Source organism: Xyrauchen texanus, chromosome 8 (assembly GCF_025860055.1).
Source record: "Xyrauchen texanus isolate HMW12.3.18 chromosome 8, RBS_HiC_50CHRs, whole genome shotgun sequence".
Classification (NCBI taxonomy): Eukaryota; Metazoa; Chordata; class Actinopteri; order Cypriniformes; family Catostomidae; genus Xyrauchen; species Xyrauchen texanus.
The window spans coordinates 26,894,814-26,909,303 of record NC_068283.1 but is presented as its reverse complement, the minus strand read 5'-3'; the positions used below and the strand labels follow the sequence as shown (position 1 = coordinate 26,909,303).

At 38.5% G+C, this 14,490-nt stretch overlaps 1 protein-coding gene across 1 annotated transcript; it reads right to left on the bottom strand.

Annotated features, from left to right (window-relative positions):
• Window positions 1-113: 113 nt before the first annotated feature.
• On the bottom strand, window positions 114-14,089 carry LOC127647929 (progestin and adipoQ receptor family member 4-like). The gene is made up of 3 exons (XM_052132460.1): window positions 12,230-14,089; window positions 6,883-7,101; window positions 114-4,839 (listed from the first exon to the last, which is right to left on the bottom strand). The coding sequence occupies exons 1-3, from the start codon at window positions 12,393-12,395 to the stop codon at window positions 4,406-4,408; spliced, it is 819 nt and encodes a 272-aa protein (XP_051988420.1). The 5' UTR covers window positions 12,396-14,089; the 3' UTR covers window positions 114-4,405.
• Between the last annotated feature and the right edge of the window lie 401 nt (window positions 14,090-14,490).

The window sequence follows — 14,490 nt, the reverse complement described above, 5'->3', positions numbered from 1 at the left end:
CCCTGAAAATCAACACAGGTAACAGGAATAAGTTGGAGGTCAGAATACAAGTAGGCACATAGACTAGGAATATAAAGACATCCAAGAGACACATTTAAAAATATAAACCTCAATTTATTGCACAATCGCTGCAGGAGACTGTGGGGTTTGGAAGATCTGTCTGTGAACAAATGTTACCGTGGACAAACAAATAGACAGAGAGAGAAATATAGGTCCATAAAATAAACCAACAGAAATATACACTTATAGATAAAACCAATTACAACACGAAATGTTTATGTAATACCAAAGTTATGGCAACGTTTCCAATGAATGAGTTTAGACGACCCAATAAAACAACAAGAAATATAAACAATCAATGGAGCTCAACGAGTGACTTCGCTTGACTTCTAGAAGGTCAGCATGATTAAGCCAAACATCATGTGTGCCGTTATCGACATACAAGAACCACTAAAGAACTTTGGCCACCAGATGGCACAAAACAACTAAATTCCACAGACATTTGCAAGCGTGAGAACAAAAAAAAAGACAGATCTTTCAGAGACCTCCTATCACCCTATGTGCATTAGTATTCTCAGCCTTTGTACGTAAATTAAGATTTTCATTGATAGTGGTAATCCATCTCAGAATAATAGTAATAATTACGACAATATTTCTATTGTCATAATAATGTGAAATGTAACTAATGATGAATAGTTTGTAAATTATATTTAACAGGCTATCCAGCACCTGCATACAATGAAAAAAAAAATGTTATTATAGTTTCGTACATCATGTCATTTTTTTTTTTTCTCAATTTTTTTTTTTTTTTTTACCACAGGACAATAGAATATACAGACAGGAGAACGTCATTCATGAGAACATCATCCATGCTCCTCCTAAGAAACATGTGATGCAATCCATTTCTTTTTGGGCTCCAGTGTAACATGCTCAGCACATTCTCACAACTCTTAACAAACTACATGAATAAACACATTCTTGATTAGTATATGGACACACATTCAGTCCCACAAAGGGAATATGCATCAAAGAAGATGCATGACCAAAATGCCTGATACCTTACAAACATATTACTGTCCGGCCACTATTCTGGCAGTCCTTTATTTTAACCACAATCTATTGAAGAAGACATGACAGGATGAAAAGAAAACTGGCCCAAAATCAGTTGTTGAGGTCACTCAGTACAAGTGTGTACTGACAGGGAACCCTGAGAAGAGGAAACCCCAGGTTGGCATGGTAAAGATACAACTCTGAGCAAAATATGTTGGTGTAAATACACAGATTTGTTTACTTTCAGGATTGGTACATTATTAATTATTATTCACATGTACAAACATGTCTGTGTATAGATATATATGTTCATATTTTGATATGCATAGTTATCCAGTGGGTTTCAGAGGTAATTACATATCAAGACCCCCATTCTCAAACCAAAACATAAATATTGCCAGCTCTCCAAGTCTTTCATTATGTAAAAAAAGAGATTTTGCCAATGTTTTCTAAACTGTCAAAACCAAGACCACATCATAGTTTTAAAGACTGTTATAATGTTGCTGCTGACCCTCCTAGAGATTGTAACAGCATTGTTAGCTAGCTCCCCTGTCAGACCTCAACAATTGTCACTGGCATTGTGATATCACAATTTTCGCTTTTTGAAGAAGACTTTTAAACTGCTCACTGAATAGTCAAATCATGAATCTGTACTGTCTTTGAGAAGAAATTGGACAATTCATATTGAATGTTACCCTCTGAGATGAAATACAAAAACATACATATATTTTCTAGAATATTGTTGCTTTATATAATATACAAAAATGTCAGTATGTATGCTGCTTGCATTTTAATGCATATACAGTCTACATACAGGTATTTACATTACCTATATGGACTTTAAATTCTTAAATGGTTTTACTTCTATTCAAAGCCCTTTTGCTTAAAAATAAACCGTGCAGTTAATTATCTGATATGGTTGTATTGCCTCTGGAATGCTTTCTGTTTCATTCCCTTTCATTAGACATACATTTGATGCATTAGCTCTGTTACTGCACGTTAAGCACACATGTTAGTGGTTGCAATGCACAAGCATTAGAAACTCCTATGTTGTGTTTAAGGGGTTTTACCATTGTTCCATCTACTTACATGCACTACTTGAAGTCCAATGTTTGTGATAAATATTTTTATAACATTTAAGGGGTTGGGGTAACTGTGCCCTGTTCTGAGGGACTGTGTTAAAAGTAAATACCAAAATATGCCGTGTGTGACCCTCATCTGGTAAAGAACAAGACCATCATGTGCAACACCTGAGGTCCTAACACAGTTAATTTGGCATAGTGTGTTTAAGTTTGCATTTGTTTCTCAGATACAACTGAGCAACATGCTATCTAACATGCACTGATTCTACACTAATAAAACTGACCTCTACTAAAGGTTGGAGAGTGCTGTGGTTGTGCAATGTGAAGATATGTTTGATTCAACTGGTCAAAATTAAAAATAGTAGTAGTTGGTCTCTTTTGGCATTCATTCAAATAAAACATTACATTTCAAATAGCAAAACAACATTATAAACATTACCTCATTACATAGACCTCAATTATCTTGATTTTCAAGTTACATTGTGATATGGTGACTGAACCTATCACATTCTGTTGTTTGTTTTTCCACTTGTTAAAAAGGTTGGAAGGGTTGAAGGAGCCATCCTTGGTTTGTTCTACACAGTTGTGCATATGTGTTCTAAAGTAACACATCCAAATTGTGTAAAAAATGCTGTTGCCTTATAATACAGCCCAAAAACATCTCCATAATTGTTCAGCATTAGTACTGTAAACAGCTCTGTTAAACCAGGAGTCTTTAGTCAGCTAAACTTAAATCAGAGAGACCATTCTGAAATGTATTCAATCATATTCATCCCATAACCAGGGGCAGAGATAAATAACACTGAGAAGTTGCTTCAGTGATGTATATGGCATACATTTAGCACAGGTGAGTAGTACCAATGTTATGACAATGTTATGCTAGTCTTAAGTGTCCCCACTTCATAGTCTAATAGTATGGGCAATACTGCCCCATTGCAGAGTTTATTATTCCTCTGCCACATTTGATGATGAGGAACATCAGGTGTGCAGAGTTCGAAGATAACTAGCACAGAATTAACGCCTTTGAGCAAACAGCCCACCATTAAGAAAATAATTTGCCTAGTCTAGAATCCGAGTTTACACAGATAATTGAGGTTAAAGGTAAAAAATAAATTAAATCTATTTTAGAGCAGTACAAAATCCAATCTTCCAAATGGCAGATTAGGATATTCAACCATGAGTGTACAAGATTTGAAAGGACTGTTCAGTAGCATAGCAAAGAACTTCTTCTGCAGGTAACATAAAACCTTTCCATGTTAAAGTCATGCTACTGCAAAAAATTGCATTAAATAAATGCCCCTTTACAGGTGCTAACAAACTTTCCTGACTAAAGTCACTAAAGGGCACTCCGCAAATGTAATCAGCCAGTAAACATATCAATGGCAAGTCTACAAACCAAGGAATGACCACTTTTGCCCATTAATAACAGTTAACGGACATGAATAAATAAAAACACAAATAGAGACACAGTGTGATAACTCATACTCAAGTATTTCCAGTAAATCTTGCTGTGTTACTGGCCCTACAGTACATAGTGTATGTGTGTGCGTGTGTGTGTGTGTGTGTCATTAGTAGGCATTGACGTAACAACTGATATGCTGCATAGTCTGCAATAGAGTAGCTTCTGAAAGTTGGAGGTCTAATTCAGTGCACTCATCATTTCTGCACTGGTTTCCACTTCACCAGCAAAATTGAGAATACAGATAAACTTTAATTCATTTTCACAAAAGACATGCTTTCAAACTACTATTTTGAGCAATTGGTTTTAGATTATGTGATATGGTAAGTCTTGCTTTTTACAGCCAATCATTTGAGGGCTCAATCTTGCCTTTCATGTTTTTTTGTTTTTGTTTGTTTGTTTGTTTTTCAGCTTAACAAAAGGTTAGAGGCTGTATAATAAATGTTTTCAGTGCTGGTGTATATATATGACATCAAATAATGTCAGACCCCGTTTGTGTGTATGCATATAAATGTGAGTGTAAGCCTGTAGAATGTGTACATCTCAAAACAAAATATATTCTGACTAGATCTAAACAGTGCCATGCACAGACAATGTTGTTTTTTAAACACAGATATGTACATTCTGGCAAATGATGGCACAAACAAGCATGTGTGTCGAAGCTGGCACTGGTGTCTCCTAAAAAAACATGTAAAACACTTATTATGGACTTTCGTGCACATTTATATACAAAGCACAACTGCCCCCTCCCTCCAACCATTAATCTACTAAAAGAGGTCCTCATGCCCTGTAATCCAGACCAGCAGAGCCACTGTCAGTCTGAGGGACAATCATGGCTGTTGATCCACAGTAGGTCGTCCAACACCCCCCAGTGCAAGTACAGTATAGAAACCACCACCAGCACATGCATGATCTGATGGCTGTTGCACCAGTAGTCAAAGAGGCCAGGACGAAAACGCTCGGGAATCCGGGTGATATTGATGATCCCGCCTAACACTGCTAGTGCATCCATAGTGACGAAGTGACGCAGTGAGGTGGGACTCCCGCCACCCACACCCACCCAGCGCAGTAGGAAAAATGAGAAGCGGAAAAGTGCCTGCCAGGCAAAGGAACGAAAGCGTCGTACTCTGCTGCATGCTGTGACAGCACAATAGATTGCGTAACTGGACAGCAGAATGTACACCAGCAGAGCCACTGTGCGGGTGAAGGGGTAGCAGAGTAAAGTGATGTACACAATTGGCAGAGCTCCTGTGAACCAAAACATGACATTACTAGGATGACAAACTCTATTATTACCCCACATACAGGCTGTTGCACATCATTCAAATAAGAGTGAATTTCAAGTATATTTGCACATGCCTCACATTGCAAGCTTGAAAAATGGCTTCTAGATAAATGTGCTGTTTACAGTAACAACTAGATGGGTATAGTTTGTCAAGACAAACTTTGATGTTGGCTTGACAATGCCTGTCAGAAAGTCAAAAATAGCTTTAAAAGTTTCAAGTATCATGGTTATACAGAAATTGCATTAAGACAAACAGCCAACTAGCTAGATAGTCAGATAGACTGTTAAATATATAGCCATTCAAGCAGTTACTTACATAGTCAAATAAACTATCATACAGACAGACTGATAGACAGACAGACTGATAGATAGATAGATAGAGAGAGAGAGAGAGAGACAGACAGACAGACAGACACAGGCAGACAGACAGACTGTGGGAAATTGTGGAAAATCAAAACAATCTAGCAAGTAATACCAAGACTGATGTCTAAAATGTCATACTTTCAGCAAAAAAGAAATGTAAAATGCTGGTTAACTATTAGTCACCTTATCTTGCCTGGTGACAAATTATACTTTTAAAAAGACAATTAATGTAATTTTATGGTAAAATATTTTATAGGAAATGTTATTTTAGAAGTAAAAAGTCAGATTTACCTTATAGTTGATGGTGAAAATTTGTATTAGGTTTAACAGGACAATACATGTTTTTTACTGTAAACTTTTGTTAAGATCACAGTAAAAAACAAAAATTGGTTATTTTGTGTCACGAACCCCGCTCCCTCGCTCCGCCCCTTCAAGCTTCCTCACACACGCACACTATCTCCCTTCTCACACACGCGCACTCCCTCGTGCTTACTCGCTCGTTCCGCCCCCTTCGAGTTCTGACGCTCGCATTGCTCGCTCGAGCCCTCACGCCCACTATGCTTCCCCTAGCTCTCTTGCTCGTAAACTATCTCCTCCCTCTGGCGCACTCGCCTCAATCAGCCTGAACATTATGACCACCTGCACTCACGCACTTCCAATCCCCACACATTAGTTTCACCTGCACTCGTCTCGTCACCTTCATTGTTCACACCTGCACTCGCCCCTATATAACTCACTATCCTTTCGTTTGTTTGGGGTTGGTTATTGTATTTAGATTCCCGTGTTTTGCCCCTCACTAGTCTCGCCTAGTTTTGTATTCCTCTTTGATTCCCTCTTAGCTTGCCAGCCCCCTATTCCTCTTGTTCCCCTGTCTTTTGCTCCCTCTAGTCCCCTCTTGTATACATCCTGTTTACCCCGGCTTTGACCCTACGCTTTCCTCGACCATTCTCCCTCTGGATTTTCCCTACTGTACCTTCGCCTGCTTTTTAACTAATAAAAAGCAGTATTTTGACTTCCATTGTGACTGTCTCGTCTTGTGTGTGTGTGTCCTGGTTACATTTTGGTATTTTTGATATCAGTTATGGTACCTCTTTTTAATTCCCTTTTACTAAACAGTAAACTAATTCACACAGGGCAAGCTTATGTTAGCTGGTCAAACTGGTTCTTTTCAAGAGTACCAAAAACAGGCAAATCTAAATGGGCAATTTTGAATTAACCTATTTTATTTAGTTCTCTCTGTCTTTCCTCTGTTGCAGTATTGCTTGTTTAGAGCAATATGACCACTTCTCATGTGGTTAATTGTTGCTATAGTCTGGAATATGACAGTATACTGTATAAAGATAGAGGCGAAACACAAATTTCCCAAATTATTGGGCTATTTTGACTCAGGTTTCTAATGCACTGCAAGGGAGGCTAAATGTGATTTTTGGTGAAAATAGCTAAATAAGTCTTGATGACACATCACTTCATCAGGTGATTCAAAACATGAACAACCTGTACAAACATATCAGATTATTGAGTGTAAAAAAAAGCCTTGAATCAGCAGAGGAAGAGAGAGAACAGAAAATAAATAAAAACAAGATGTACTGAAAATGAGGTGATGGAGCAATCGAATTGATCTGACATAAGTCCGAGATGCTGACCTAGCGTGTTGATCATGCAGATTCCACACATATCAAGCGTGAGCAGGGTTTTGTAGATGGGCTCACCACCCTCATGGTTCATGAAGAGATGGTAGACCACTGAGCCCAGCTGTGGAGATAAACAGGCCAAGAAGTGCACCACGCCGAGCCACGTCACACTGATCTGCGACCAGGGAATGTTGAGTGGGAGCAGCACCAGGAAGCAGAGTAGAGGGATTCCTGCATGGAGAGGAATCAAGGATGAAACAAAGAGGTTCAAGAGAGGCATTGTGTACATAAAACACGTGAAGTGCTGTTGATACACACATTGCCTGAGAAGAGAATGAGAGCGTCATTATTTGCCATTACACTTACACAAGCCCTGCAGTGTTTTTTTATCACTACAGCCCAAAGAACACATGGATTTATGGAGGCCCTGGGTACGGCCCAGTACAATGAGGGTCTCAGTTGGCTTTGCTGTTGCTAATTTTAGAAACAGCTGCCACAATGCAAACTACACACAAAGATCTCTACATATCTTTAGGATTAAATGACTGGAACCACAGGCATTTCACTAGTGGCTCAAAGAACACAACAGGATTATTTCAGATTTACACAAACTCACATTTGTTTTCTTGTTTGGCTATTTTTTCTTTCTCTCTTGGCACCTTAATGTCACTCAGTGTCAAATGATTTGCCCTGGTCAGGTAAAAGTGATATGCACATCTATTTTGAGTGAGTTATGAGTTATCTCTGTGGATTCAACTCTAGTATTATCTGACAGAGACACTATAGATAAACAACATGCACTCTAGCACAGAAATGTGTGTGCATTAGTTTGGCACTTCCAGTATGTACAGTTCAAGTCAGAAGTTTATATACACTTAGGTTGAAGATATTAAAACTCATTATTAACCACTCCGCAGATTTCATATGAGCAAACTATAGTTTTGGCAAGTTTTTAGGACATCTACTTTGTGCATGACACAAGTAATTTTTCCAACAATTGTTTACAGACAGATTGTTTCACTTTTAACTGACTTTATCACAATTTCAGTGGGTCAGAGGTTTACATACACTAAGTTAACTGTGGCTTTAAGCAGCTTGGAAAATGACAACAAATTATGTCAAGCCTTTTGACAATTAGCCAGTTAGCTTCGATAGGTTAATTGGAGTCTATTGGAGGTATACCTGCGGATGTATTTTGAGGCCTACCTTCAAACTCAGTGCCTCTTTGCTTGACATCATGGGGAAATCAAACAAGTATCTATATCCACAATAAAACGAGTCTTATATGGACATAACCTGAAAGGCTGCTCAGCAAGGAAGATGTCAATGCTCCAAAACGCTACAAAAAAAAAGCCTGACTGTCTCAAGACATCAGGTCTTCCAAATGGACAATGACCCCAAGCAGACCTCCAAAGTTGTGGCAAAATGGCTTAAGGACAAAAAGTCACGGTGTTGGAGTGGCCATCACAAAGCCCTGACCTCAATCTAATAGAAAATTTGTAGGCAGAACTGAAAAAGCATGTGCGAGCAAGGAGGCCTACAAACCTGACCCAGTTACACCAGTTCTGTCTGGAGGAATGGGCCAAATTCGAGCAGCTTATAGTGAGAAGCTTGTAAAAGGCTAACCAAAAACATTTGACCCAAGTTTAACAATTTAAAGGCAATACTACCAAATACTAACAATATGTATGTAAACTTCTGACCCACTGGGAATGTGATGAAAGGAATAAAAGCTAAAATAAATAATTCTCTAATATTATTCTAACATTTCACATTCTTGAAATAAAGTAGTGATCCTAACTGACCTAAGACAGGCAATGTTTTCTACAATTAAATATCAGGACTTGTGAAACACTAAGTTTAAATGTTTTTGGCTAAGGTGTATGTAAACTTCTGACTTCAACTGTAAGTAGATGTGCAAATAACTTTTCACATAATTTTTCAAATCACAGACAACAACTATAGATAATTTTTCAAATCAAGATTAAGAAGTGGTGATCTGACCATTTAATACATTCTAATCAAAAGTGTTTGTGGCTGAAATAAATTGTTTAATTTGTGGTGTCTGTGCAAGTACAAATAGTTTTATGGACCAGTTTACTACACATGGCTTGTGGGTTTTAAGAGAGGCCCACAGACAAAAAAAAGAAATAATGTAACGCAGTGGTTAGAACAAGAGCATGTCAGTCATTATTAGTCAACTCAAGTGTCAAAAGTTAGGAATGTGGACTATAAAATCTTTCTCTACACAGTAGTGTATTTTACTGTACAAACTGACTTTACACTCAGGCAGCTAATATATGTATTACCTATAAAGGAAATAAATGTGACTGTGAAGATGGAATGCAAACATGGGACAAAATTGTGCAAAAATATCATGCAAAGTAAAGCATGTTCAATTCTTGTGTTCAAATGCAAGAATGGAAATCCTCCTATTAAGGTCTTGTGAGTGCAATGAACCAGCTACAAGTGACAATGTCTACTTGGAATCTTCATTTTTTCAATCCAAACAATAGTGACAGAAAATAGGCCATTGGGTTTCAGCATACATAAGGACAACCTGGTGAAACATATATTTCTAACTTCCTACAGCAAAGTCATCATTTGGGTCAAGTTTAGCTGTGTCACTCACTTCAAACCCCTGGTTTCTGCTTACTTGACAACATCATAACATTCTCAAATGTACTCTGCACTGTTCCGCTGCTTTGAGAGAGACCACAGGTACAGGTTTTTTTTTTTCATGTTTTGTTACCACTCAGTAAAATGGTCGGAGTTTAATCTGAATGCTCACATAATGCAAACTCCATTCATGGACTTTATGAACTTTATTCTCTTATTTGGACAGTAAAATGTGATTGGAATTGGAAGTGCACAATAATCACGGTTATCTCAAACTGTGCTTAGATCAAATAACCGAGATCAGTCATTTATTTAATGATCAGAAGCCTAATATAATATGCTTTATTCTACATGGAGAGGGTCCCCTCATGGGGGACCAGTCGAATACCACTCGATTATGCTGCATTCCATTTAAAGTCCCAAACTACTATGAAAAGTGCAATGGAACACCTTCTGAAGTTGGACTTCCAACTTGGAAACTCATGTGGAAATCTTCAACTCTGATTTTGCTGAGATGGTGCGTGACATCACACAAACATGTCAGCACCCAGGGCGATTTACAGAGTCATAATGTTTGTAATGTCCATCATGAGTAATAGTTCCTAATGTACATTACATGAAAATAAAAAACTGTTTAGACTTTGCATCACACTTTGAATGGAATGCAGCATTAATCTTTGTAACCCTGTTATTGGACACTTTTACTCATGGATTAAATAATCATGGATTACTGTGAATAGTGAATTTCTACAATTACTTGCTTTGGGAACAATGTCTGCATTTGAATGATGCTGCATCCATGCCCCTAGATGTCAGTGTGATTCCAAGACGACATAAACAAAAAAATTACTGAGTGTACTTTTAACACTTTACAGTTGTGAATGTGTCATTCATCATCAATCATCATCAAACAATAAAACAAACTAGTGATAAAGTTTAACAGTCCACACAAACATTTTTTGAAAGTGAAAGGAATGTATGGCAGGACATCTGCAGGCAACCACAAGACCCAGCATGATGATTCCACATAGGACTACACTTGAGCCTACATGTTTATGAGCGTAAATTCCTTTGGAGCAAACCTTTCCCAACTTTATGCCCGATTATACATTTCTGACATTTCCACTCTGTAACCAGTGCACCGAAATGTTTCATCTATGCCACTTTCGGTAGCTGCAATACAAAATTACATCACACACCAATTCATTATAATACATAGTATTTAATGTAAATAACACTATATTAATTACATAGAGCAAACAGCAGCATTTAGCCTAGTGATGTAAAGCAACATGGTGGGATAGAGAGTGTGAATTGATGGAGATCTTTGTATGTCAAGGTGTCAAAATAATCATTCATTATTAAGAAAGAGTTGTTGATAATGCACATTACTTAAAGGGATAGTTCACCCAAAAATTAACATTTTCTCATCATGTGTATGACTTTCTATCTTCTGCTGAACACAAACAGATTTTGAAAAGAATGTTTCAGCTCTGTTGGTCCATACAATGCAAGTGAATGGTGACCAATCTTTGAAGCTACAAAAAGCACATAAAGGCACCATAAAAGGAATCCATATGACTTCAGTGGTATAATCAATGTCTTCTTAAATTATCTAATTGGTTTTGGGTGAGAACAGACCAAACTGTAACAAATGTTTCACTGTACATATTGCCATTGCAGTCTCTAGGCCTGATCATAATTGCAAGCTTGATTACACTTCCTAATACTTGAAGCATGTGCAGAGCGCTAGATGCCGCTAGGAGTGTAATCAACCTTGAAATCATGATCACCAAGAATGTCAAGATTTATAGTAAAAATGAGTTATATTTTGGTCTGTTTCTCACCCAAAATCGATTGGATCGCTTCAGAATACTTGGATAAACTTCTGCCATTTTATGGATTACTTTTATGCTGCCTTTATGTGCTTTTCTGGAGCTTCAAATTTTGGTCACTATTCACTTGCATTGTATGGACCAACAGAGTTGAGACATTATTCTAAATATCTTTGTTTGTGTTCTACAGAAGAAATAAAGTCACACATTTGGGATGGCATGAGGGGGGAGTAATTTTCATTTTTGGGTGAGCAGGAAATGTAAGCGCAGCGTTGTTCTAGCAGGAAGACTAGCAGCTTTACATCATTGCACCAATAGCTGGGTAATTCCCAGACAATAACATGTAAGCCGTTGCTTTATAAGTCTGCTCACAATCTGTCACATTGCTGTTTCAGTGTGCTAACATGGCAACCTCCACCACCCCACCACCACCAGTTGAGTCCCATCCTGCATGGGGGTAGGCTCCTCGCCCCTGCCTTCTATCTCCGGCAGGATATGACGGTTCCGAGTACAACTTCTTCGGACCGTCAGACGGGGCCTACGCCAAAAAAAAAAATTACTTTTCTGTTTTATATTCATCAAATAAATGTCATCTTAAATTTAACTCAAGTCTGCAAGTCTTCCTGATAGATATATACTCCCTCTCACTGATGATATTGCAACGCTGGCCATTTAAATAAGGTTTAGACTATAACTATGAATGAGTACTACAACTGCAAATATTGGAAATAAGCAAGGATGAGTAAAGCTTGTACTGACATGATAGAAGTAAGGGAAGAAAAGAGTAATATAATGACACCAAGTGAAGCAATACTCCGTAAAATGCATTTCAACATAAAGAGAGATGGGAGTTTCATCTTCCTCTTTTGAAATGAAGTACTGTCACACGTCAGTCCCGGACTCACCATGTGTGTAGATGTTCCCCAGCTCATTGTGCAGATAGAAGAGACTTTTGATGCACTCCTGGACGGAGGAGATGGGTCTATAGCCGGTCAGGACGTATTTGTTGAACTGTAAATGTGGAGGAGAATTCGTCCAGTCCAGCAGTCGGGGGCCGTTTAAAAATGCCATAGCAACCAGGAACTGTCACGACGACGACGCCAAAATAACTCCACTATACATCTACACGTACACGTACGTCACAGACTAAAAAAAGATTTTGGAAACACTATACATTAGTCTGAGCAGTCCGGTCCGGTCATATGCAGCCAGCAACATGGCTAACCGACTTGCTTTTAGCCAAATGTATATATAAAAACACTTTTGTCTCAGCGACTGCTTGTTTTCGCCCGCTGTTTGCTTTTGAAAGGCGCCGGCGGCGGAGGTGTCATCCGCACGGGTTGACAAAGAAGTTGCAGGCTCCGTTCATTGTGAGGCTCGATAATATATACAGTGCTGCACGTAACATAAGGAAGTGCGTTCACAACCTGCTCAACTCTTTCAAACAAACTCCACCAGCTTCTGTCAGCTCGACTTCAGAGGCGATCCGAGGAGAGCTGGCTTTCCTTTGCAGCTCATCAAACAGCCGTTGGGTAATTTCACCATAGGCCTTTGAAGAACAGGGGTTTCAAAAACTTCCTAATTTTTTCCTGTTGAGTGAATCATCAGCCCGTCAAAATGCTTTGGCATCCCCTTAAGTCAGCTAATGCAAATAATTGCCACAAAGACTTTTTGCATTTAACATTTAAACCTGAACGAAGCATGTGTGGTGATTGGTAATCAAATACCAGTATATAGAATATATAATAATGCGTTTATATTGTGATGATATGACTGTTTGGCACCGACCCTAAGTACACTAGTCTTTATCAAAATATACAGTGCAATGCCAGAATCGACATGTTATACTGTGGGTTTTAGGGAGATAGCATTGAGTTTTCTGCTAGCATGAAAAGCATGCAGATGTGATATGTAATATTACCAAACTTTCATATATTGGTACGTCAAGTTTTTTTTTTTTTTTTTTTTTTTTTTTTAGATATCAAGCATCTCCTGGCATTCCTCATACGCTGAACTCACATCATCATCATCGTCAGTGACGAGCACTATTATCCAATGTGGAAGAAGAGCACCGTGCAAAGCTAAAGTGCACACTTCTCACGTGCTTTTCCCTTTTTTTTCCTCCAAAGTAGACATTTAAATATCAAACGCATTCAGTGCGATATCATTTCCCATTCTCGTACTGCCCGCATAGCTCAAGAGCTAACGGGCTAGCTCCCTTCACCTTGATTGCGCTGACTGCAAAAACACATGAGCTCCACAGTCACAGTTTTATCAGAGCAGCTTACACAACCGGTTATCCCAAACAGCAGAAATTGCATTCCTGTATTTTCCGCTACTTCAGCTACTATATCTATATCAGTAGGCTTGGCATTTTTCATCCAGCACATAGAGGAATGTACGCGGTGGTCAGCTCACAGGAACACGTCTCCCTCAATTGCCAAGTGATGTTGCTGCTAGCTTGCAGTGATTTCAACCAGTGGCGTTTCAAACGAAAGCTTTGGTATGGAACTCCGTTTCTGATGAGCGGCAATGCCAAAAAAGGTTAACATTCCCCTACATTGCCTGCATCGGCGCATTTCTTCTCTGCTCTGCGATGCCGGTCCTGTGTGTTGGAATGTGAGGCTGGTGGAGGGGCGCAGCGGCCCGGCGTTTACTCCCTGTCATCCGCTGATGCTGCAGCGCTCTCATCCAGTCTGGACCAACGAGGGACGAGCCGGGGGTGGTGCGAGGACGGGAGAATCTTTTTCTTTTTCTTTTTTTTTTTTTTTTGCCCCATAAACACTCGGTTTATTTATTTTTTGTAATTATGATTATTATGATTGTTATTATTATAATTCAATATATTATAATATTTTTCATTAAAAATAGTAATGTTCTTTTTTTTTTTATGTAATACGCCTATTGTATTTTACAGAAGGAAAAAAAAAAGGAATATAAAATGGCAAAATACCCCCAATTTTATTTTTTGCTTATTTCACGCTTATGGTATATTTAATGATAAATCAGGAAGAAGTCATTGTTGAGCCGAGACCAAAGTCAAATGTACTCGAACAACGTTCGTGTTGGCCACCTGTCTATTTGCACCGATTATTTCACAACAAAGTTAGAAAAAACACACTTCAATTAGTGACTGCAAATCCAGCAAATCTGTATTTGTCATGCA

Coding starts and splice junctions, on each gene's coding strand:
- LOC127647929 (XM_052132460.1), bottom strand. CDS start 12,395: ATGGCATTTTTAAACGGCCCCCGACTGCTGGACTGGACGAATTCTCCT. Junction 7,102..12,229: donor GGGGAACATCTACACACATG/GTGAGTCCGGGA, acceptor CTCTCCATGCAG/GAATCCCTCTACTCTGCTTC. Junction 4,840..6,882: donor CTGCATGATCAACACGCTAG/GTCAGCATCTCG, acceptor TTTGGTTCACAG/GAGCTCTGCCAATTGTGTAC.